Raw genomic sequence first — 27,205 nt, 5'->3', positions numbered from 1 at the left:
TAAATACACTGATAGATTAAAACGCATAGAATAATCAATAATGCATTGGCTTTTATCTAGCTCTTAGAAACACAGCGCCTCAATACATGGCAGCAATGAATCAAGACGTTTTCTAAACTGTTTGACAGGAATAATTGCCTACAAATTCTGCAATACACTCGTAAAAACAGCTTTACATTAGATAGCGTTAGCTGCATTATTCACAAGGTAGTTTCACTGCGTCTCATAATCCTTTGGGTGCATGTTAGGGGACCTCGGATACTTAAAATCATGGCGGTAAATTCCATAGCGTATTCTTGCAATCGTCTATTGGCAATCATAGTTTTCTATTACGTTACACAGCCCTGGTGGAACAGTTATTCCTCATCAGAAAACTGGGTAAACATAAAGAGATGCATGTGATCTCACAGAGCGTCCATGTGTCTCAAGCTAGTCCTAGAAGATAGTGTCGGCTACAAGCATAAACGAAATGGTTAGTCATCTAATGGATCGATTTCTGGAGGGAGCCAACTAAGTTGTTCTGGCGAATAAATAAAGGTATATTTTGCTTTTAATTACCAATATGTTTCGTTTATATGGGACACCACCTGTACTGGACGCCGAAGGCGCCGAAAATGGGAAACCAGGCCTGCTAGTACATTCAAAACAATCAGAGGGGTTGGGGGGAACTATGATCACTTTGACATACTTCAAATCTTTTGGAAACACTAAAAATCATTTGGATTCACTTCAAATCGTCACGGATGCTTCGCAAGCCTGAACAATACCTTGGAGAAATAAACGCCTATAGTTTCATGGGGCATACAGAACATTTTAGCTGCCCCAGAACACTCGAGTACGGGGCCCAAACATTGTCAAAACTGATTGTAAAATGTTTACTTATTTACATGTCTGAATGCCCGATAACGAAGTGACTAGCGCGTTGCACAGCTGCACCAGAGGTTCGGATTTTGATCACCGGATTGGGCAAGGTTGACTCAGCCTTTCATCCATCTTGAGTGGGTCGATAAAATGAGTACCAAGTTCGCTTGGGCACTAAACACCGGGGGTCTGGCGACAAGCTTACCACTTGCCCAGGTCATAGGCTGATGCCTTCCGGGACCCAAGGTCAAGAAAACAGATTTTCGAAGCACTGTAGGCCGCGGCCCACTAGAGCTGTTGCACCACTGAGTATTTTTTTACATGTCCGAATGATTTAGGTATAAAGCACTAAATTTCAAAATTATTTTACTACTATAATAGTTCATTAATTGATAACACCAGACAGGATACAAAGAAAGGAAAAGCTGAACGAGCTGGGGGAAAACATACAATTCAAAAGTTTATAGTTCTGTGGTTAGAATCCAGATATTCGAGAGATGCACAAAGGTTTGTTATAAAAATGCACTTGTACGGGGAGCTCTTGAAGAAGGAAAAACACGATATAGAAAGAACGAGCACATGAGGTGAATGATATCACAACTGACAAACGTAAAAGTACATTAATGTAGCAAGATAAATGTCAAACAGTTACATAAGTAACATGGCATCTATATTACATTATTAAAAATACTCATAGACCTCTTGACATTTTCTAGGGAGTGTGAAACAGCTGAAACCTGGACTCACACCACTATCTGGACCAGTTGAAAAGCAAGACCACTATTTTGTCATCAAATATGCCATTCATGACAGTGCCAGTCATTAAATTTTAAGATGATACATAGGATCAGAGTTAGTTTACGACCACCAGATCTCATAAAATGCAGTAACAATAAAGGCATATTTAAAACGACAAACTATCTGAACTTAAAACGACTGAACTTTAACTATCTGAATTTAAAACGACAAACTATCTGAAGAACCACTACTAAAGTCCGAAGCAATTCCATGTACCTTTCCTCTGATTTATTATCAGTTTTACTAGCCAGCGTGGACTCCGCTCTTAGATGGCACATGGATGATCTGTTCGTTGGTATGTACGAGTGAAAAGCCATCCGTTGTATACGCTGGATATTACCGACTATGAAAATCTGAATCCATCTGCAATATATGAAATTGTATGATCCGTCTTTCTAGCTCCATGAATAATGCTATATTCAAACTCAGACGGTTCTTAGCTTTCTGGGTGAACAAGTAGAAAAAATAAGCGTCCTTGCTGTTAAATTGGCTCAAGCAATTCTAAATGCTATCGTCTGTTGAATATTACGAATAAATGTTAGGTTTTCATAGTCTAGCCGCAAAGTAGTTTTAATTTACTAAAAAGATTAAATAATTTAATTTTGTGATTCACATAGTATTATTTTGTGCCAAATGATATAAAAGATAGATTCTCGTGACCATGCTATTTATTTTCTTTCTTTTCTAGGCCATGGAGAGATTAGTAGATAAACATTTAGTTAAATCAATAGGACTTTCAAATTTTAACAGCAGACAAGTCAGGCGGATACATCAAAACGCAAGAATCAAACCAGCAGTTCTGCAAGTATGTGACTTTTTATTACCTTATTAAAAAGTTTTGATTATATTTTAACAAGCAGAAAAATATAAAAGGAGAGCTAAAAAAATCAATGTTTTAATTTTTTTATGTGTATATACCATTGACATTAGCGGGTTGCAAGCAGTTCCAGTTACTCAACTTACAGTTTTATATTTTCAACTTCAAATGTATCCAGTTATGCATATTATAAATAAGCTTCCAATTTCAAACACAGTGTTCGAAGAATAAAAATGAAATATTTTCAATTAATTTCTTTAAAAAAAACCATCTTTGTTTGAAACATTTATCTTCCAAAGTTAAATTTTATTTGCAACTAACTTCGCATGTGTGAATTTACTCCGTTATAGTACCCGGTGAGTATAAGTTAGAGTGCAAATTGCCCTACCAGAATGCAAATTTAATTTCAAGGCGAGGTTTTCGGACTGTAACTTAGAGCGTGGTTCTGCCTCCCGAGGCCACGTTATTAGGTTTCTGCTAGCTTAGGCTTTGCATCACAGTTGTAGACATTTAAATTGCTACGTCGGTGAGGAGTTTGAGCCAACTTCGTATTAAATAAATTGTATAGCTTTTGGCTACTAAGCTTTAAATCTTGAATTTGACTGTTACTTTAAGTTATCTCGCCACAAGGAGGTACGAGCTTGTCAAGCACGAGTCGTACGTTTATGTTAAAGTTCTGATTTAATAAAACGGTTTTTTGAACTTTTTTAGGACTTTGAAATTCTTTTCGGACACAGCAATAATTCGATTTATGAAGTTTGGACTTAATTTATGCCATAAGAAAACACTAAACTCTATAAGAATAAAGCAAAATTTCCACGGGAAATACAAAAAGAAGAAAATTCGTAGAATAACGGCAATGAAATAAGTATTTAAGAATAGTTTTTGCCCACAACGGTATATAATTTAATTGAAAACAATATTGTATATACAGTGGATGGACGAAAATATGGAAACACCTTGTGAAATGCATGTTTGAAAAGAAAGATTGATTTTAATGAAATATGTAGGTGGCGCTGGCGTTTTTGACTACTGACGCCACCTATACAACTTCGTAAATGTGCTAAACAGTTCAGTTGTTGTCGGAGTACTGTTATGTGAGGTTGTCATTGCATTATGTCAGAGTTAACAGACTTCGAACGTGGGCAAATTGTTGGAGCACGTATGGTAGGTGCTTCCGTAAGCAAGGTAGCCGAGATGTTTAGTGTTTCAAGAGGTACTGTATCGAAAATTTATTCCGCATATTTGAAAAGCGGAAAAAATCATCTGCTAAATCACAGCGCGGACGAAAGTGTGTCCTGAGTGATCGTGACAGACGATCATTAAGGGCAATTGTGACGAAAAATAAGAAGACCACAGCTGCAAAAGTTACTGCTGAAATGAATGTTGTGTTACCGAACCCTGTGAGTACCAAAACAATTAGAAGGGAATGCAGCGGCAGCGCCAAACAGGCGATACGGACTTAAAAACTGTACAGAAAAGCGCCAATTGGCGAAACAGTAAACCCGTTTGGCAAACCTACAGGCTGACGGGGAGAGAAGAAATTTCCCCGGCAGTCAAGTGGAACTACTTCAACAAATGTGTGCATCTCTGTTTTCGCCGAGATATGTGAACTTGTGTACTCGCATCTGTACTGTGCTCTTAAGCCGTTATAATGTACCCGGCAACTGTTACTTTTCCTTATTAAATTTGATTATTAATTGTAACATGTCTATCTTAACTAAGACTTCGGCTTTCCTAGTTAATGTTAGGGATATTTTCGTATGCACGTGTTACTCACACGTACATCATTGGTGACCCTGTCCCTCGCTCCTTCTGTTTCGATCCCTAATGACTATCTGTCTCAATCTTTGTTAAAAAACTAAAAATATGCCTTATTTTGATGCCAATGTTCTTCGTTATGACTGATAAAGTCTCCACCCTATTTATTTCCTCCTCATTTTATCGTACGGATTACACGTGGTTTATCACACTTAAGGAGGATTTACAGGTATGTGGTCAATTTTTTTTAATTATCTGTGATTGGTCTTAATTATGTTTTTGTGATATGTTTTGCTCTAAAATTATAGTTTTAATTTAATTATTGATTGTTTAAAATTGATCTTTGGGTAATATTTGTGCTCACGCTTTTATTGAGATATTGAATGTCTTCATTATTTTATTCTAAATTGATACTGTTTTGATAAGGTATAGTGCAAAACATTAAGTTTACGATATATTTATAATTGGCAACCATGCCAGGATCGGAAGGCCAAACCAACGAGGAATCGAATTTGGCGGTTCAGGAGCCACAAATCTCACACGTGGCAGTTAAAATTCCGCCTTTATGGAAAAAAAATGTTAAACTTTGGTTTATTCAAGTTGAAAGTAACTTTGCTTTAGCGAAGATTAGTAGCGATAGTACAAAATACAACCACGTGGTTTCTTCGATAGACCCTGAAACTCTTTCCGCAGTATCAGATATTTTATTTAATCCCCCAGCGACGGCTAAATATGATGCCCTTAAAGCTAGGTTAATAGTAGAATTCTCAGATTCGGAAAGCGAGCAAATACGCAAACTTATTTCCGAATTGCATTTAGGGGACGACAAACCATCTCACTTATTGAAAAAAATGAGAGAATTAGGTGGAAACTGTATAACTGACGAATTTTTAAAATCATTATGGCTGCAAAGGTTACCTTCCGAGGTGCATGCCATTTTATCAATAAGTTCGGAATCCTTAGACAATTTAGCAAAAATGGCTGATAAGATAGCTGAAGTGCGCACGCCAACGAACAACAGCGTGTTCGCGGTCCAGGCAGCTTCGGCGAGTTCCCCCAGAAACCCTAACGATTCTGGTGCCCCTCCCCCCGAGGAGCTTAAGGCCTTAAGGAGTGAAATCTCTGCCCTAAGTAAACAAGTCGAGCGACTCTCCCGCGGAAAAACGAGGAATAATTTCCCCCGGGATCAACATAACACAGCACGTAGTTTTTCGCGTGGGCATTCCCGAGAGCGTGTGAACAATTATTGTTATTTTCATTCGCGATTCGGTAATAATGCACGAAAATGTCGAGCACCTTGTTCCTTTTCTCAGAACACTACGGCCCAGGAAAACTAGTAGTAGCGGCTGTCGATCGAAATTCATCGGCAGTCGCGCATTCATGTCGTTTACATGTTTACGATAACAGATTAAATTTAAACTTTTTGATTGATTCGGGCTCGGATGTTTCATGTGTGACACCGACTTCTAAGTTTAAGAAAATGCATCCTGATTCGCTTCAATTATTTGCCGCGAATAATTCCAGAATTTCTACGTATGGAACAAAATTGTTAACTGTGAATTTAGGACTTAGACGAAACTTTTCTTGGAAGTTTTTAATCGCCGATGTACCAGTGCCTATAATAGGAGCCGACTTTTTAAGGCATTTTGATCTTTTAATCGATTTAAAACGAGGTAGGCTTATCGATAATACTACGAAATTAACTCGTATTGGTTCTCTTTCCGATTCTAAAAATTATTTTTCGGTAAAGTTAATATCTGGTGATTCACCATATCACAGAATCTTGAAAGACTTTCCGGAAGTACTGAAGTTAAAATCCGATTCGGGTAGAGTAAAGCATAGTACGGTTCATTACATCGAAACAAACGGTCCTCCTGTGCACAGTAAACCGCGTAGGTTAAGCCCTGAGTTATACGAAGCAGTAAAAAAAGAATTTCAATTTATGATAGATCAAGGTATTTGTAGACCATCAAAATCAGCATGGTCATCACCTCTTCATGTAGTTTCTAAAAGTTCGGGCGACATACGGCCAGTAGGAGACTACCGAAAACTAAACGCGTGCACCGAACCCGACAGATACCCTATCCCGCATTTACAAGACTTTAATAATACGCTTAGCGGAAAGACAACTTTTTCAAAAATTGATATCGTTCGGGCATATCGTCATATACCAGTCCATCCAGATCATATACCGAAAACTGCAGTTTGCACCCCATTTGGTCTTTTCGAATTTCCGTTTTTAAATTTCGGACTGTGCGGAGCAGCTCAAACCTTTCAAAGGTTTATGAACGAAATTCTTGGAAATCTAAAATTCGCCTGCGTCTACTTAGATGATATTTTGATATTTAGTGATACGGAAGATGAGCATAAATCTCACCTACGTACTGTTTTTGAAAGATTAACTTCATATGGATTGACAATTAACGCTTCGAAATGTGTTTCCGGCGTTCCGGAAATATCTTTTTAGGCCATATAATCAATAAAGATGGTACCAAGCCTCTGACGAACAAAGTGGAACCGATACTTAACTACCCACTTCCGAAAACGGTAAAAGATTTGCAGAGATTTTTAGGATTTTTAAATTTTTACCGTCGATTTTTACCCAAGGTAGCCCAGAATCAAATACATTTAACTTCGTATTTAAAAGGGGCTAAGAAAAATGATAAGACAATCCTGAATTTGTCTGAGGAAGCGCGGAATGAATTTCAAAAGTGCAAACAGCTAATCGCTAATGCTGTTCTTTTGGCACACCCGAAGAAAGATGCCCAGTTGGTTTTACAGGTTGATGCGTCAGACTTCGCGATCGGTGGAACGCTATCACAAATAGTTGATAGAAATTTACAGCCTCTCGCATTTTTCTCACGAAAGCTTTCGCAGGCGGAAAGGAACTATAGTGCGTATGATCGAGAGCTGTTGGCAGCTTATGCTGCTATTAGGCATTTTAAGCATATGTTGGAAGCACGGAACTTTTCTTTAATCACCGATCACAAACCGCTCACGTATACATTCCGACAGCGTTTGGATAAGTGTTCAACTCGTCAGGCTAGGCAGTTAGACTTTATCTCACAATTCACCACTGAAATTCGCCATATAAAAGGTTCGGAGAATATCGCTGCCGACGTACTTTCGCGTATAGAAGCAATAAGCATGCCTAACCCTATCGACTATGAGGAAATCGCTAAAATGCAAGAAATCGACCCAGAATTACAAACATTGCTTAAAGAGTCAAAAGTTCTGCATCTCAAAAAACTTACCTTACCGAATTTTAGCTTACCGATATATTGTGATGTGTAAACAGGTAACGCCCGCCCTTACATTCCTCCGGCATTCCGTGAGAAAGTTTTTGCCACCTTGCACAATTTGTCTCACCCCGGCATTCGCGCATCAACAAAGTTAGTATGTTCACGGTTTGTTTGGTCTTCCATCCGCAAAGATTGCGCGAAATGGGCACGGCAGTGCATTCCGTGCCAGAAAGCAAAAGTAAGCAGGCATACTAGAACCCCGTTAATGAAGTTTCCAGACCAATCACAGAGGTTTGATCACGTCCACCTTGACCTTGTTGGTCCCCTACCTCCTTCTCAAAATAATTATTACTGTCTAACTATGATAGATAGATTTACTAGATGGCCCGAAGCAGTACCCATACCAGACATAACAGCACGCACAGTAGCACAGGCTTTCTATGACCACTGGATTACTCGATTTGGTTGTCCGACTGTTATTACTACCGACCAAGGGCGACAGTTGAAAGCGGCTTATTTCGAGGCCTTTCCCAATTATTGGGAATCAAGAGGATCAGGACGTCTCCGTACCACCCACAGGCGAATGGACTGATCGAGGAATTCCACCGTCCTTTGAAAGCTGCCTTAAAAGCGCACGATACCAGTGACTGGGTGGCTGCCCTTCCAACGCTGCTGATGGGTTTCCGCGCCGCTCTCAAAGAGGACATAGGAGCAACCACTTCTGAACTGGTGTATGGAAAGACTATCCGTCTCCCAGGAGAATTTTTCAATCCGACACCTCCGGATGCGTCCCCCAAACAGTTTGTGGAGGATTTAAAATCTCACTTTGCCAGTGTCCGCCCGACCACGACTTCTAGCCACGGCCAGCGAACATGTTTCATTCATCCACGCCTTCACAAGTCCACATATGTGTTTGTTCGACACGACGGAGTTAGAAAACCACTTCAAACTCCTTATGATGGACCATTTAAGGTGCTAGAAAGACGAGATAAAACGTTTGATCTCGAAATAAAAGGGACTAAGCAAACGATCTCCACAAATAGACTGAAACCCGCTTTTGTAACCATGGACTCTTCTCAAGTTGCTTCCAAGAGTGTGAAAAAAACTTCGGACATTTGTATCACCCGTTCTGGACGATTAATCCGACCCCCGCATCGGTATGTCACATTTCGTTGACACTGCGGAGGGAGTATGCAGCGGCAGCGCCAAACAGGCGATACGGACTTAAAAACTGTACAGAAAAGCGCCAATTGGCGAAACAGTAAACCCGTTTGGCAAACCTACAGGCTGACGGGGAGAGAAGAAATTTCCCCGGCAGTCAAGTGGAACTACTTCAACAAATGTGTGCATCTCTGTTTTCGCCGAGATATGTGAACTTGTGTACTCGCATCTGTACTGTGCTCTGAATTTCTTAAGCCGTTATAATGTACCCGGCAACTGTTACTTTTCCTTATTAAATTTGATTATTAATTGTAACATGTCTATCTTAACTAAGATTTCGGCTTTCCTAGTTAATGTTAGGGATATTTTCGTATGCACGTGTTACTCACACGTACATCAGGAATAACATAAAGAGGGAATTGCTGGCCGTGCTGCAATTGAGAAGCCACTCATCAGTGATGCTAATGCCCGTAACAGGAAAAGGTGGTGTTTAAGTCATAAAGCCTGGACTATAGAGCAGTGGAAGCGAGTAATATGGTCTGACGAGTCTTCTTTCACATTGTTTCCCACTTCTGGCCGAGTTTACATCTGGAGAACGCCATCTCAAGCCTATAATACAGACTGCTTGTTGCCAAGAGTGAAACATGGCGGGGGTTCTATTATGGTTTGGGCAGCCATATCGTGGTTCTCTGCTAGCCCCAATGTAACTGTGTCAGAGCACATGACTGCCAAGACTTATGTGAACATTTTGGCCGACCAAGTTCATCCCATGGTACAAACTTTGTTCCCCGATGGTGATGGTGTCTTCCAAGACGACAAAGCCCCTGTTCACACAGCCTCACATTGTCCAGGACTGGTTTTCTGAGCACGAGGATGAGTTGTCCCATCTTCCCTGGCCACCACAGTCACCAGACCTGAATATTATCGAACCTTTGTGGTCTACGTTGGAACGGAAAGTGCGTTCTCGTTATTCACCGCCAACATTGGTATCTGAACTTGCCACCGTTTTGCAGGAAGAATGGTATAATATTCCCTTGGCAAACATACAGGAACTGTATTTATCCATTCCGAGAAGACTGCAAGCTGTTTTGGGTGCCAACGGGTTTCCTACACCATATTAAGCAAAGAAACATGTTTTTTTAAAGGTGTTTCCATATTTTTGTCCAACCCCTGTATAAGTATTGTTAAAACATCTTTTAAAAATAAATTGATAAATTACAAAAGTAAATTTAAGTTTACAATCATTAATCTTTTGTTTCCCTTTGACTCTTACTGAATTATAAGAGTAATAAAAACAAGAACTTACGTTTTGAAGCGTGTTCTTCTTTTAATTGATGATTTAATTTACTTAACTAAATGAATTAATTCTCCAAATTAAACTGCTTAAAAATGCAGATAAATTGTCAACAGCATTTATTTCTTTTATTATAATATATGCTATTCCTCTTTCTTGTATTTTTTAACTGCTTGGTGGATTGACCATGATTTAAGTTAAAAATGGGCGTCCTCCCAGTTTATTATAACGGATAATCTACTGTATATTACAATAATCTACTGTTTAAGGTCTACTATATATTATATTAAGAAAACTGAGATATTTGTTTATATTTAATTTAAAGGATATTGATGCTGTGAGGGTAATCGGAAGCGAGTGTTATTTTCGTGTACTTTACAGTCAGGACTACTGCGCAAACCGATAACACATTTTTAAGAGCAACAGTAAAAACAAAAATTGAAATTTAGAATCAATCTGCGATAAGAAAAATATTAAGGAAGTGTTAAAAATGGTCTGATAGAGTTTGCGAGATACTACCATGTAAACAGAAGATGAACAATCAATTTTTTATTTCCCGTTATCTTTAATAAGCAGGTTTAAAAAAAATTGCAGATAAACTCATATTGGAGTTATCCGATAAATACAAAACCCAAAATTGGCAATGAGAAAACAATGTCGCGGTTTATAAATTTTCAATGAAAATTTTGCCTACCGATTAAATAAATTTCATCAAACATCAGGTTAGTAGTTAATTACTTGGGTCTTTCTGGTTAATATATTTATAAAATAGGATTTTTCAGATCTTTTGTTCCCAGTATGTAATGTACAGGATTTGGACAATGAAACTGAAAAGCATAGCGCATATCACAATCTAAATCTCAAATCTGTGTATGTACCTAACGTTTGCAAACAGTGAATGACTTTGAATTTTAAAAACAGCAACGGAATCTTTGATAAAATTTGAACTTTTAGCGGTACTTCAAACTTTGAGAATTATAAAATATAAATTTGAGATATATTGCAGTTCAAAACAGAAACAATTATTCTAGCTAGTCTGGCTAGAGTATTCCTCCCAAGACAATAATTTTTTTTATGTGCCACAATACAGACGGCATGTATGTGCATTTAAAAAGGCGAAGACCTTCGTCTAACAGGAGTAATACCTAAGAGGAAGCTGTTTAAAAAAAATCATAAAAGCCTAAGAACTCTATGCAGATCTATTTGAAAAGTGACACAGCAGTTATAGTGGACGATGCAAAATTCCGTTTCGTAAATAATAACCCTTTCGGACTAACATGCTGTTGGGCTAATAAAATAATAAATAAATAAAAGCTACTTAAATTATGGCACAACTTAGCGTTCTCGTGAACTTAACCATCTGTGCAAGAATTGGCCCACAACTTCACAAGATTTTTATTCACGGTTAGATAGTTGCAGCGCAGCTTTTGATAGCCAACCCCGGTGCTAAGCGCTCAGTAATGTCAGAATCGCACAAGTTTGGGCACTACAATAATGCAAAGTGCGTATTATTCATCGGGGAGTTCTTTATTTTCTCTCTCGAGTTGGAATGGTGACGGTTTGTTCCGCACTGTCGTGGAAGTCTCCTGGAACATTAATTGCTCTTGACAACAACATCAATGTAAAGAACTTTTAATACATTCTAGAAAACTAAATCCCTCTTGTTGAAAAATTGTTTCGAAAACAACGCTATGTTTCAGGATAATACACAATCCAGCACTAAGAATAGCAAGAGATTTGTTTGAAGAACATGAAAGTGATTTTGAGTATTTGATGTTCTTCACAAATGCCCTATTCTCAATACTTTCGGATCTGCTATGGGTATGCTAGGAAACATAATTGAAGAATGATTCCCGCGCCCACACCCATAAAATGAAATAGCTTTGATTTTCAAAAGCAATTTCTAAAAATATCTTGAATAAAAGAACAAGACTTGTTTCTGTCATTTTCAAAAGCAGTCTCTGTAATATTGGTCTCCAAAGGAGGAACTACACCATATTGATAAAGTATTACTCTGCAAACAGAGGTATTTCAGATTCTTTGTCTAACCTCGTAAATACGGGCCAGTTTTTATTAAAAATTTCTCTCTAAAGGCATTCCTTCTCATAGGTAAGTAGCTGTAGTGTGTTTTATCATAATCAGTTTAGTCACATATTTTTGAACTTTGATAAAATTTTGACTAAAATCCTTTTGATAATACCAGTGCTGTCTACGATTGAAATCCAATTTATATCTTTCACAACATATCAATTCCGTATGTGAAATTTTCAAACATAAGCGTTTAATCTTAACTAGAGTTTAATCTAAGTAGAATAGAGTTTACCCTTATCTTAACTAGAGTTCAATCTAACTAGAATAGAGTTTAACCTTAACTTAACTAGAGTTTAATCTAACTAGAATAGAGTTTAACCTTATCTTAACTAGAGTTTAACCTTATCTCTATTTCACTGGTGACAGTATAAAATCTGTTCCAAGAATTATAGAGTTAATAATTGCTGAATGTGAGTAATTAACTTGTTAATTTTGGAAACCAGAATTAAATCTTTATTCATAACAAAATAGTGTAAATCAACTGTACCTTTTGTACTCGAATTTTTTTTTACGACAGCTATAAAACGAAACCTCTAAATGCATCTTTTTTTTTAATTATGAAATATTAATTCTTCATAACACTGGATCATTAGTATTTCTTGAACAGGAGAAGCACAATAGTTACGGGAATATGAAGACTACCAATCTGATGCTTATTCTGTATGAGGAGCACAAGATGAAGTAGCCAGTAGCCATACCGACAACACATATTTCTAATTAACATAATTTAATAATTTCAGTGAAAAAATAATTTTGTAATTAATTAACATTTCTAAATAATTTACAAAAAGTAACTAAGTAACAAACAGAATAAAAAGTGCATTCAAACTGAGTTACTTTGAAAAAAATTTCTCTTGGAATACCGCTGACTAGTGAATTGATAAGATAATGGAATGCTGAACGTTTAATTTAAAATTAAAAATGAAGCTTTTTTTATTGTATATCTCAGATAAGTACGAGAAATAAATTGAAATAAATTATTTTATATGTTTTATTTTGGGTCAATAAAAACGAGTTCATAACCCCATAAGAAATTATTTGGTGCCCTTTCCAATACAGACGAATATCACATTATTTGTAATAAATATCTACTGCTTACCTATCAGGCTTACAGAAAGTACATTTCTAATGCATGTTAAGAAACTACACCAGTGGCTTTCTAAAAGTCAGAATTATGAAAAATAAGAGATAGTAAAGCTATCATAATTGGACCCAAAATATAAGGTACAAGGGTGAACTGATTAAAATTACAGACCCGCTTGATTTGTGGAACACAAAGAACGAATATATTGCGTAGTGGTCATGACTGGCAATAACTACTGCGATACAGCATTAGTCTAGGCAATTGGGAAAAAAAGGGGGGAATTAGGCATGTTGCTTGGGGGTTTTCAATCCATGCTGTATCCACAGTTTGCCAAAGCTCGTCTGTTGTAGCTATGTGTGGGGTACGTGGACCATTCGTTTGCCTATATCGATTAGAACTGTTCGATGGGTGACGTATCGGGAGAATCAGCAGGTCAAAGCAGCAATGTGACCCGATGAATAATGAAAAATTATTGAACACTGGACACCATGTGCGGTCACGCCATTGTCATTTTGAAATTTGGCCGCGAACAATATGCCCATCGGCTTATGCCAGTGTGTTGGGCTATGCAAATTTGTAAGGACCATGGATAATTGAGTTATCGCTAAGCTTAGGTAATAAATATTAGCTAAGATCACCAAGAGTCTCCAGATCTTTAGTGATATTGCGGTGGATGCATGTGCCGGTAGCAGGTACTAAGTGGGTGCCGAAGTAAACTTTGATGGCATGCATAATACAATGGTCCTAATGTCTGCCTTATCGATTGAGAAAACAGTATCGCGCCATTGATTTATCCATGTCTGGCCTTCAACATACCATTGCCATCATATATACTTAGGATGTAGAGTCACTGATAACAGCAATAATGGATGCCTCTTCTGCAGGCAACTTAATATAAAAGTTGGCACAGATTATTGTGCAACAGATCCTAATTCTTTGAATTGGGGCTCTTATATTACTGTGCGATCCATCACTGCCATGCGCGCAATATGCCAGTCTTGTCGTTCGATGATGTGAGAAGCTTGGAGCGGTCGTTACCGTCAGCCGATTCTTCCCTCCTGCACCCATCAGTCTATATCCGTAATACTTTGACTTGATTTCAGCCCACTCTAGTACCGATTTCTCTTAAAGATATAATAGTCGGTATAACCGCAATTCTGCTGTTAAATACAAAAACTTTCTCGAATGCTTGCAGTTTTTCTGACGAAGTATACTGAAACTTCTCAGAGTCTAAAAGTCAGAGGTATTTTAAAAATAGCCTATTTTTTACTATAGTGCTTCTAGGTAGTATTAATGGTGTAAATTATTTGCCTATGCAATGCAATGACTACTACTTACATGTTTTAACGAGGTCTTTACTCGCTGGAAATTTCAAGCCTATTGGGTACTTTTTTCACGTTGTTACATTTTTGGGTAGCCAGCAATTTATCAAGTATATCTAGATTTAAATCTGTATACGGAAGAAGAAAGAAGCCTAAATAGAAATTCTTCCATTTCAGGTCGAATGCCATGCGTATCTTCCTCAGAAACAGCTTCATGAGTTTTGTATGACACTCAGCATTGCATTAGTTGCTTATTCGCCACTTGGTTCCCCGGGACTTCCAGATTTTGCCCAGAAGTATTTCGGAATGTAAGTTTTATTTTATTTTCACTATCCACTTTACTATCTGGGAATAGATATCCAAATATTATCTGTCGACAGATAAATCAATGAAATATGCAGTTCTTTGGATAATTCAGAGATCAACATGGAATTCAGACAGAAAAATCTGTGATGTAAACAACGAAATGCAACTGATTCTTTGCCAGGTTAAAAAAGAGAAAATGATTCACCAGAAATCAAAAATTAACTTGTATAAATTATATGTTTTATCGGAAATAAATTTACACATATATATATATCTGTGTGTGTATTTATAAAGCGGATTTTATCACTCGAACTGTATTTTTTTCACTTTTCTATACATATGAATTTAGTTTTGTATTAATTTTTTTTTTAAATCATGCGAAGTTTTTTCTGTTTGTGCTGTTATAATACTGTTTGCTTACTTTCCATTTCTAAATAGTTTGTTATTTTTTCTTATCTTGACGTAAAATTTAAACAAAACAAAACTACATTAGTTATAAATAGTTCATTCACATGTCCTTTTCTCCGAAATTTTCAGCTAAATTTCTCCCAATTATTTTTTTTTGGGGGGGGAAAGAAAAAAAAAACGAAAAAGAAAAGGAAAAAAAAAAAAAAAAAAACTGACATTATTTTTGATGAATGGTGAATTCAGTTGCTATTAAAGCAACTGAATTCACCATTCATCAAGCGCACTTTAGAGAGATTAGTGTAATCAAAACTCAAAATTAATATTGCATACTTGACGAATCATCTTTGAAACAAGATCTTTTCTTAAATATCGTGATAAATATTTTATGGAAAAAAATTAATTTTTAGTTTATAAATCTTTTCCTTTAAAATGGAACATCAAGGGTTTAATTATTTGAAACATGTATGTGCGCAAATAAAATATCTAAAAAAATTTGTCAATGAGCTTTAGTCATTTATGCTTTGGGGTTTTTCCAATGAGCTTGCAGTTTTTATTTCCTTAAATTTTGTTACTTGGCATGTGCTTTCAGTTACTAAGTTTCTTAAAATAAGGTGAAGAATTTTATCAGAATAGTTTTATTAAAGGAATAGAATAATTTTGTAAATCAGAAAATAAATTTTTTATTACATTTTCCAAAGAATATAATTTCTATGCGTATAAAATATTCACTGTGTATTAGTTAAATGCAGGAAGTTCTATAACTTTACTGGAAAAATACCTCAGAAACATCTTAGAAAATTAGTGCTATGTTACCTGTAATCACAAAAATAAGCAATTTTTATTTTAGACGTGCTTTCTTATGAGAATATTTAATTAAAATAATTAAAATTAAAGCACATTTCATCGCATGAAATGGTACATTCCCCCCCCCCCCCAATACCTTTCTGAATTTTGTGCATAAAGGATGAAATATTTTATATTCAGTTCAATATTAAAACTTCCATTTAAGGATACATTTGGGACTGAATTAAGTTTCCTAAATGAGTGACGTCCTTAAAACAGAGGTTGTCAATAATTTTTTTATAATTTACTTTCGTCATACAGAAAAATATGTACTTTAAACTTGCACCTTCACAGAAAACATTTTGCTTAAACTTGCTCTTAACATGAAAATTATTATTTTTGATTCATCATATTCCAATGCTGCCATCTCATCAATTAAAATTTATTCATAAGCAAATTCGATCTAAATATATTTTCCAATAGTTGTAAACTAATTTCAGAATCATTTATCACCATTATTTTCCCATATTCTATGGCTTGTTGTATCACATATTCCGAGGCAAATTAGGATGAGGGGTTGCACTGTTAATTCACAACATTAACAAATCTTCTGTTTTAATTTTTTTTTAAATTTAATATTTGATTCAGCTGAACTAACCAATCAATTTTTATTGCTTTAGTCATTTATGCTTTGGGGTTTCTGCAATGAGCTTGTAAGGATTTTAAGTTTTACTAACGTTTATCTTTTTTTAAAACTTTGCTATCCTCTCTTATTTGTCATTTCTGGCCAGAATAAACGGGAACAGTTTTGGTTTTGCAAATTGAGCTTGTAAACTGTTAAGTATTTAGATATGAATAGAAATATTTCATACAGATAGGACTAGTGAAAGAACTTTCACATTATTCTTTCAATATTTCTGCATCAGCACTGAAATAACTTTTATAAAATATCTGTTTGTCGGTGAACCAATTCTTAGTTTCCACTTTTCACATGTTTCAATACTGATTTTTGCAGATTCACCAAAAAGCATTTCAGCAGGCCCTACCCCAATCTAGAAGTGTCCGTAAAATAGATCTAAATGTACTATATAAAAGTATTATACTCTGAAAGACTTGAAATTGGTCTCTATGCACAGGTTTTACAGCATTTTGGAATTTCTTTAGACATTTTACTGTAGAACAAGCTGCCGTAAAAAAAATTAAATTTATAAACACTTTCTAACCCTAATGTTGAAATTGCTTCACACTGGGTTATTTTGAGAAACTTTGTGCTAGGAAGTGCATATTAAGTAAACAAAAGCCATAGTTACTTTTTGGAACATCTTGCATATTCGTATTTAACAATATGCTGAAATTTTCTTTTGCGCAAGAATTTGTTTATTGCAAACATCTTCTATTACAGAGAATATCATCAAGAACGTTTACTTGATGATGAATTGCTAAAATCAGTTGCAAGAAAACATAAAAGGAGTCCAGCTCAGGTAGATAAATCACATTTTCTCTTTTTTCTTATTCACTGGTCAAGTAAACAATTAATAGAATTAAAAAAAAATCATAAAAGTGCAGGATTAATCAAGGATGTCTGATAGTAGTGAAAATCTGAAAGCATTTTTACTGATTTCTAAAAAATAAATATATTTTCCTGTATAGATTTTGTTGCGATATCTCATAGAGAGAGGCATCGCTGTGATACCAAAAAGTTGCAGTCCTACAAGAATCGAAGAAAATATTCAGGTAACACTATTATACCTCTTTGAACGTAATTTTCTTTCTAAAAAACTTCAAATCACCTTTTTACAAAAGTAAAATATTTATTCTCACTAAGCATTAGATTAAATTTTCCAATATGAAGATGTGCCAACTTTTTTTTTTTTAATTTTTAAAAATCAATTTATTTAAGCTTTTGTGTAATTTAAATAATGTTAAATTTACTTTATCAATGCATAATATTTTATTTTTCATGTTTTAATAAATCATACTATAAACAGAAAGCTACGATTTCTTTCTTTTTATGCTACGATTTTATATTACAAAAGGCAGAAAGAGAAAAAAAATAAGAAAAAAATTTAAAAAAATAAAAAAAATCTGAAAGATTTCAGATTTTAAATTACGTCTAAAGGGGCATTTTTTTTAACATTTTGTCTGTTACGTTTATTTATTAAATATCATGTTCTTCGCACTTAAACCATAATATTCAGTTCAACAGCAATATAGCAAAATAATTTTAAATTGAGACTATGCTTAGAATTCCCAATACAGAGTCTCGCGCTGGAGATAATTTTTTTTTCCCTTACAGTATTGCCATTGCTCGCTTTGAAATCGTTTAGCTTGTTAATCAAAAATTCGTTGAAGTGTTACAAAATATGAAATCGATAATAAAACAAATTTGAAATTCAAATCAGGGCTTCCACATGCCCCTATTCTACAAAAGATAACGTTATTCAAATGTTGATGGCTCTAAGTACCTTTGTTTTATAACAGTGCGAGAAACATACATACATTCATGCATATTTTTCACTATTTAATTTCTTTAAATAAAATTTAAATAAAATACAGTGCGATAATATTTGGTGGCAACAATTTGAAAAGTGAAACAACGGTTATCGTGAATCGACGCAAAAAAGCAAAACGAAATCAATAGTCTTTCTGGACAAATTGCCCCTTTGGACTAAAAATGCGTGTGGCGTGGACACTGTCATCTGAGCAATGTCTCAAAATGTATTTAAAGGTGAATTTATTCTAGACTTTTTATTTTCCCATGCAATTTATACCGTAGAGAACTTCACACTTTCCCTTATTCGATTCGTTAGAAAATCGAGACTTACTAACATATATAACTCTATACTAATAAAGAATTAAATTTGATTAAAAGTGCAGGGTGGTAAAAAAATGCAGGGTGGTCATAAAAATACTTCCCCAATGTTATGTCGTGGAGCAAAAACAATTTTACTTTACACCTGACTGCCACTGGCTCCGACATAGCAATGTGAATACTCTACATCTAAAATTTAAACACCATTCCAGAATTTTAAATGTTTATTTAATAGAATTCTATTCATATATTTGCAAGTTATACACTATAAACACAATAACAAAATTTGAATTTATCTGCACCAGCGTGAATAAGCCTGTCATAATATTCTGAACTCGACACAACTTTAGCAGGAAAATTACCGCAAATTCAAATACAAGGTTTCATCCTTTCCAACGCAGCTAATTTTCTAAATATATTTTACTAATATCCGCAGCGGGACAGCGGATTCATTTCATTCACCCAAAACTCAAATGTTTTAACGCAATAATATCGCAAAGGAAAACATCGACTCAAAATCAAAATATTAAAATCTGTAGAATATCATCTGCTGTTGCCATTCCAGCACTGCCAAGTTTTTCTCCCTGCAGCTGTTGCCAGACTTATCCTCGCTGTATGATGAGAAGTACAACATCCAATATATAATACATGAACTTCTAGCCGTCTATCCGCTCAACCAATCGAAATGAAATTTCAGATGCTGTTATTTGAAAGGTATACGCTCAAAATTGAGATAATTTACATTTGCGAGGGCAAAAGTGGATGTTGCCATTCGAAAATTCTTCACGGTAACATAAATTTTCTCACTGTAATCGTGGGGCTCTTGTTTTAAATCATCATAATCTCGAGCGCAAACTGTCAAATAACAATATCTGAAATTTCATTTCGATTAGTTGAGCGGATAGGCCTCTAGGGAATCATATATCAAGGAGGTTTTCTATGGCCACCCTGGATATATACCACGTGATTAATTAAAAACTAGTTAGAACTTTAAAAACTACTTAAAATAGTCTTGCGTGCGTACGGGTTTGTAATAGATTGAACGCGCAAGTCTGATGAAAAGTTAATAAAATTTATGTTTTCATCTTCAGTTTACGTTTGATGAGTGGCGTCGGACATTGTTCCGAGCAAAAATCACCAGCTATCTAAATAATTGTATTATGTACATTCTACGGAAAAAAAAAGGAGAGAGGAGTTCTACCGTATACGCTCACGTAATGTCCGCACGGGTCATTCAAATGTCGCGCTTTTTCTCGTGCGTAATTTTGGGTATAAATTTCATTTCAAACAGCCAAGTTGTTAACTAAGTGAAAGAAAATGGCATAAATAATAAAAGTATCAAATTTAAAGTTGTCTAATACCTACCTAAAATTTACAAACTCATTTTCTCCCATCCATATATATAATATAAATTACCCCGTTCACGTTATCAACACTCGGCGCGTATTAGTTAGCCCAGAAGCACAATATAGAGACACAAATTAACTAACACTTGCAGTTTTAATATTTACTTTTACGCAAATTAAATAAACGTTGGATCTTTTAACATCTTGCACACATTATTTTTTTAAAAAAAATCTGTTCTGACGTACTGTATGAAAATCCCATTTCGTTGCATCATTGGCCACAACCAGCTTTACTCGCCTTGAATTGCAATGTAGGAATATCTTTTTCTCGTGCCGCAAACGCTCTTACACTCACGTTTGTGAAAATTGCAACATCAAGAAGGAATCGTCATAATTGAATGCAATTTAATACACAGTTGAGTGGTAGTGGTACAAATAAATGATTAAATGTTCAAAGCAAACAAACAAGAACAAGAGATCAGAATCAGTATTTTGTGTGGCCACCACGCGCCGCAATAAGTGCTGCTACACGACGTGGCATGGAGTCAAACAAAGTTTGAATGTCTGACTGAGGAAGAGCATTCCATATCGTTTGTACGCGTACCCAAAGTTCGTCTGCAGACGCAACAGGACGAGGATCACGAGCAAGACGCCGACCAATGACATCCCACACATGTTCAATTGGCGACATATCCGGGGAACACGCAGGCCAAGGAAGAAGCTGTACCTGCTGCGCTGCAAAGAAGGATTTAACAATCCGAGCAGTATGAGGGCGGGCATTGTCCTGTTGAAATACAGCGCCTGGCAAGCTTTGAAGGAAGGGAACAGCTTCGGGCTGTAGAACTTCACGGATATACCGGTTGCTGTTCAGATTGCCCACAATTCGTAGCAATTGAGATCGTCTAAGATATGCTATGGCGCCCCAGACCATAACTCCGGGTGTTCGTCCACTGTGGCGTTCGATAATGCACTCCGGAAGGTGGCGTTCACCGGCATAGCGTCTGACACGAATGAGGCCATCATGGTACCACAAATTAAAGCGGGATTCGTCAGAAAACACGACATGCTGCCAATCAGCACGCCAGTCTCTATGCTGATTGGCCCATTGTAGCCGCAGGCGGCGATGGTCGTGCGTTAGGGGGATCCTGTATAAAGGAGTCCGTGCGCGCAGTCCACACTGCAGCAGACGTCTACGAATTGATGAAGCACACAATGAAACACCTGTAGCTATTGACCACAGTGCTGCCAATTGTCTAGAGGAAGCTGTACGGTCCGTCCGCGCCATGCGGACCAGGTGTCTATCATCGCGAGCTGACGTCACATTTCGGGGTCCACTCCCGGATTTCCGAATTGTCCGACACTCGTCCGTCCACTGCTTCCAAACGCGCATCACTGTGCTGCTGTTACGCTGAACACGAGAGGCTACTGCACGATACGACAATCCACCTTCACGAAGGCCGATGATTCTCCCTCGTTCAAACTCTGTAAGTTGTTCAAATCTCGCTCTCTTTCGTCGACGAGGCATAAGTACAGATTGAGTTAACGTTTACCACTAGCAGATAACCACCGATAACCATACACGCCTCGCTACAGCCGTCTATTTATTCGGATCCATCAGCCGTTCAGGGTTGAGAGGGCGCTGCTCAGCATACGCATGCGCTACGGATTTGCAATTCTAATCATTTGCATATCATGCGCTACTTTGCATTTCCTGAAAATTTCAGCTCACTCGCGTAAGTCCTTCATGGTGTTGCAATTTTCACAAACGTGAGTGTATTTGGTACATTTCCCGTGTTACTGCGTACCCTTGAACACGCATATCACGAAAATACGCAATTATTTTTTTTTTAAGTTCGGAAAATTACATTTCGAACCACGAAACGCACGTTTTGTTTTGTTCGTTGCCGCCAGTTCATCACACTTGTTTGCTCCAATTGCGCACACACTTTTCGTCCACCTTATATATTCCTGCTGCTGCTCTTTTTTTATTTTCCTGCGCACAAATTCTACGACTTTTAGTTTAGAAGCCGCTGTATAGCTGCTGCATTTCCCCATTTCAAGCAAGCTATTTGGTAACTACCACGAATTCCAAATGATACTATGAATGAAAAGAGAAAGCTTGAAATATGCGAAGGCTCCAGGGAGGAAAGAGGGGAAAGTAATTTCATTACAAAACAATTTCCTGGAAGCCAGTGTGTCGAAAACTTGCTTGGACTGCCTTCATTCATTATCGCGTCTGATATGTGGATTGCTGGCACCGATGTTATAACTGAAAAACAGCTGCACCAGAGTGCAAGGAAAATCTCTGCTTTATATCCTGGCGCCAACCAAAGACAAAACACATTCTGTCTTTAAAGATGTTTATTGACTAATGTTATTGACTAAAGAGGAAAAAAATGATGTTAAAAAATACTGTAAAGTAAGGAATTCTTTAATTTTTGGCGTATGGACATTGTGCGGGTCAAATTTTTTTACGTAAATTTTATTTGTAAAGTTGGGGTGCGTACATTACACGAGCGGATACGGTATATCTCCCGTTCTACTGGGCCGATTGACGAAATTTAGCTCGCATTTTTCATACTGACACAGGTATTTTGACATAAAATCGGACTTTTTCTGAAATGAAATGCCTGAATTTTTTTTACATATTTTGATTCTACGACTCAAATTATGCCTAAATATTCAATTTTGTAAAATTTGGTGAGAAATTTAAAACTTTATCTTGACGCACTTTTTCAATTTCCGTCGAGAATAATTCATTTGGCAAAATCATTAATTTATAGAAACCTATTTTCCTTTCCCTTTGTGCACGAGCGAAAAAAAAAAAAAAGGTGCATTGTTTAATCTTTCAAATAATTCGTTTTTTTTTTAAAATCATAACTGTTATTTTTAGATTCGCAAACCACATTTGGCGTGATTATTGCTTAAGACAAAGATGTCAAATTTCAAAATGTGCCAATATGTAAATTCACGAGAAAATATGAAATTTTATATAAAAACTATATTTTCCAGGTATGCTTAGAAATTTATCTACGTTAAGGAGATGGTAAAAATTTCATAGATAACAATTCAAAAAATTACTAAAGAATACAAATTTAAAAAATAAATCAGAAAATATCTGCGAATTTTATTTGGACTGAACCCAAATTTCGAACTGTGAAAGAAAGAATCAAGTAAGTTTAATGAAAAAATCTGATATGTACACCACATGACTTCCTTGTACGGAATATCAAATTATTTTCCTGCATTTCATTTAAACATATTGAATTAACGCAAAAACAAGCAATTCGGCCAGCGGGCAAGAAGGCGGACTTTTCGGTGCACAAAACTGAAAGTTTGCTTTTGGTCTCACTCGGCAAAAAGACACTGAAGGCGTAGAAACTGCTTTATTTTGTTGTGGACGTTATGCTGAGTCAATATATGAAATAATTTAATAACTTAAATGATAATTCCAGAATGAATTAAGCACAATTTAATTCGGAATAATAAAAGAAGACGTTACTTTGTTGTTGCGAAGCTTAGTTTCTCTAGCGTGGCAACAAATCCACTATTCTGCTAAGTTTCAAATGTAAGCAAATACGGCTGCTATGCTAAACAAAAATTCGGCTTAGGCGCACTTAAACAACTTTTAAATTGTTGATAATTCTACAACTATAATATGCAGGTTAACTAAAGGCATAAAAACTCAAGCTGAAGTTAAGAACAACAAAATTCAATCATTTTAAAGCAAGTATCTGAAACCTTTCAGATTTATTACTTTTTAATTTGTTTAATTTCTTTTATATATCGTTTTAGATTTATTATAGTATTTAAATAGAACACGTGGTAATTCTTCTTATGATATAATTTTTGAGTATAAAATGAATGCGATGTAACGCTGTTAAGTGAACTTACCTCCAAAGTGTCGCTATGGTAAATAAATATTGAGAACTTTAAGAGTGCAATTATTCTATTGTGGTTTATGCGCTATAGACGAAGTAGATTTAATTCAAAATTCGTTAACTGTTAATTCAATATGTTTAAATGAAATGCGGGAAATTTGCGTATAATTTAATATTCCGTACAAGGAAGTTATGTGGTGTACACATCAGATTTTTATCATAGTGTACCAGTAATAGAATTACGTTCGGGACAAGTTTAACTTTACTGAAATTTAAGTGCTGATGCCATTTTTATCCGTGTTGTTTTATTTGCATCCAGTTATCTTGGCTTAAGTGAATGTGCTTCCTCTGTTCAGACAAAAATCATTACACTCACATAGCCTTCTTGGGAAAAAAAAAAAAAGAGCATATGGCTCGAATATCAGGAAACATTTTCTACTTAATGTAATTATTTCTCAACAAATCCGTATTTAGGCTGTACAGTCTGATTTATGTATAAATATATGGGTTCCTCAGACTGAATTTAAAAACAAAGCAATCTATAACTATTAAAGGCTGCAATAATTAATTTATACTCTCACAATTATGAATACCATTTTATATGGATATTTGAAAGGGAAATTATTATGATTGCCTGACATGCAGTTCTAATTCAATACAAGTTATAGGTATAATGCAGTTTGAAAAATGTATCATATATTTTATTCTGCTACATTTTCTTCATAACAATAAAAGATAAATTTCTAAAATACGAGGGCTATCCAGAAAGTAGATTACGTTTTGGAATAAAAAAATAAACAAAGTATAGGAAACAAATTTTATTATATACAGATGAAAGCCACACTCAAATACTACTTTTCTACATAGTCACCATACAAATTAAGGCATTTATCGTAGCGATGTACGAGCTTGGAAATTCCTTCGTCGAAAAATTCGGCCGCCTGCGCCTTCAACCACTTCGTTACCTCTTCTTGCCTTCCATCTTGCACAAAACTTGTGGTAACTAAGCTTTTCGATGATGATTTCGTGCAACAAACTTCGCGAAATTTGTGGAAAACTCAAAGAAAGTTCCGTTATTGTGAAATTTCGATTTTCACGGACTTTAGCATCGACTTTTTCGAGAAGTTCGGCGGTCACTATGCTGGGTCTCCCACTTCGATCTTCGTCGTGAACATTGGTTCGGCCATTTTGAAATCTTATGACCCACTGACGCACTCCACCTTCAGTGATAATGTTGTCCCCATACACTTCACGAAGCTGCCGATAGATTTCTATCGGTTTACAGTTTTTTGCAGTCAGAAACCTTATTACTGAGCGCACCTCGCAGCTCGCGGGATTTTCAATTAACTCAGACATTTCAAACCGTCACAGTATCTGAACGGAGCACAGCACGAACCTCTCACTAGCACGGCTAGATGCAGACTGAGCTGCGCAACGCTCTGACCCCAAGATGGCCGCGCTAGCCCCGCCCCTAGCGGACACAGACGGAAACGTAATCTACTTCCTGGATGGCCCTCGTATGGTATAATTACAAATTTTTTATAAGTTCCAGTGCACTTTTAAAACTTCAAAACATGACTGAAATACTCTTAAACTCGTAACTACTCGTAGTAATGATTCTGTAAACTAGTAATGATTCTGTGTAGTTTTAGAAGCATTGGAATCATGTATTGAGTAAATATAATGAATCAAGGAATGATTAATATTTTTCTTTCAGGTCTTCGATTTTTCCATAGAGAAAGAAGACTTATTTATATTAAAATCGTTAGGAGGCAAGAATTTAAGATATTTTTCCTTTGATTTTTTTAAGAAGTAAGTAATTATTTTATTTTCAATACTTGTATAGTATTATAGTATAAATCATTCATAGAAGAATCTCAATCCATTGCTTTCCAACAACTCGTATATTGTTCACCTATTTCTTAGACTCGATATTATGACCGGACTATTGCTAGGTGCAACGTTCCCCGTTCAATGAAGTGATGCCCGAAAGCACATAATGAACTTTGGACGTCGAGAGAATCTCTTAAGGAGAAATTGGAGGCAAGGTAAAAGAAAAAGGAGGGTGGCTTAAAAGGACCAAAGCCAAAAAATAATCAGACAGATGACTCCGTGCTTGACGAGAGTTGAAAAATAACCTTAGTTATGAGATGATGGAGTAGAAAACAATACAAAAAACGAGAAATAGTCAAGATACTATATACAGAAAACAACCTATAAGATTACATACAAATACAAAGCCATTTGACAAAACATTAAAAATAAACTACAGAGTTGCAAAGCAGACAAAATTTCCATACAAGTTCAAAAATCAGCCAAGCCTGAGATCAGATGAATGGAAAAGTACAGGCAACCACCAATCGAGGAGCTAAGTAACAAAATTCTGGTTGCCATCGATGATAGCATGTGCAGCAAGAGGTCTAATATTTTTATCTTCGTAAATTATCTTATAATTAAAAACCTGTGAATAGTTGATGAAGTCACATTGGACAGCCTTAGTAAAAATTTCTCATTCGTCCTTTTGATATATCACAAATAGTATCAATTTTTAAATCCCTATTAAGGAGTTCATTTCGGATCAAGTTGTCAGCAATGGTAATAATGCGCAGGAACTTGTTTTGAACCACTTGCAGTTGGTAAAGTTGGTTCTTCGTTGCCGCGTTCCATGCTGAAGCAGCGTAACATAAAATGGGTCTGATGCACTTAGTGTAGATGCGTCTCTTGGTGCGAAGGCTAAGATTAGAATACTTCCTTATAGCACGGAGGAATCTGCTCATGCTTCCAATGGCTTTACTTCTGACACTTTTGATGTGGTTAGCCCATGTCTCCGATTCAGAATGATACCTAAGTGCTTGGCATGTTTGACGATAGGAACTGGTTCTTGAAACAAGAGAAGTTCTTTAAAGTTGATACGTTTTCGGGTCTTGCTGAGAATTAGTAATTGAGACTTGCTAGCATTGATTTTGACAGGCCAGTTGGTACACCAATCTTCCACGGAATAAAGATAGTTTTGCATCTTGGTGATAGCTTGATTTGCTTTGATAGATTTGATGGTTATCGCCGTATCTTCGGCGTAGAAGCAATTAGAGAGTAATTGTCCAGTCCGGGATGCCGGAAATCGGATATATATTAAAAAAGATAGAATATAAGACCTAAGATACTTCCTTGTGGCTCGCTTTATCGAATAGTTCGCGAAGCAGATGTTGCGTTGCCTTGGACGACAAAAAAGGTATGATGT

The 27,205-nt window shown here is 36.1% G+C and overlaps 1 protein-coding gene across 3 annotated transcripts in view; it reads left to right on the top strand.

The window, feature by feature from the left end:
- LOC118179905 (1,5-anhydro-D-fructose reductase-like) overlaps window positions 1-27,205 on the top strand; it is a 77,505-nt gene that overhangs the window by 36,963 nt on the left and 13,337 nt on the right. For all 3 annotated transcript variants that reach the window (XR_015044383.1, XM_085827617.1, XM_085827616.1), the window contains 5 exons: window positions 2,348-2,464; window positions 14,609-14,739; window positions 17,331-17,409; window positions 17,579-17,662; window positions 25,685-25,779. Coding sequence is in view for 2 of the 3 variants with exons in the window: in XM_085827617.1 (XP_085683743.1) it covers window positions 2,348-2,464; window positions 14,609-14,739; window positions 17,331-17,409; window positions 17,579-17,662; window positions 25,685-25,779 (506 nt within the window). In the remaining variant the exon portion in view is untranslated. The remainder of the gene's footprint in view (window positions 1-2,347; window positions 2,465-14,608; window positions 14,740-17,330; window positions 17,410-17,578; window positions 17,663-25,684; window positions 25,780-27,205) is intronic.

This window comes from Stegodyphus dumicola, chromosome 12 (assembly GCF_044657685.1).
Source record: "Stegodyphus dumicola isolate Sdum_Otavi_A_Nest chromosome 12, ASM4465768v1".
NCBI lineage: Eukaryota > Metazoa > Arthropoda > Arachnida > Araneae > Eresidae > Stegodyphus > Stegodyphus dumicola.
Note: the sequence above shows the minus strand (reverse complement) of the source record. Positions and strands in the feature narration are given on the sequence as shown.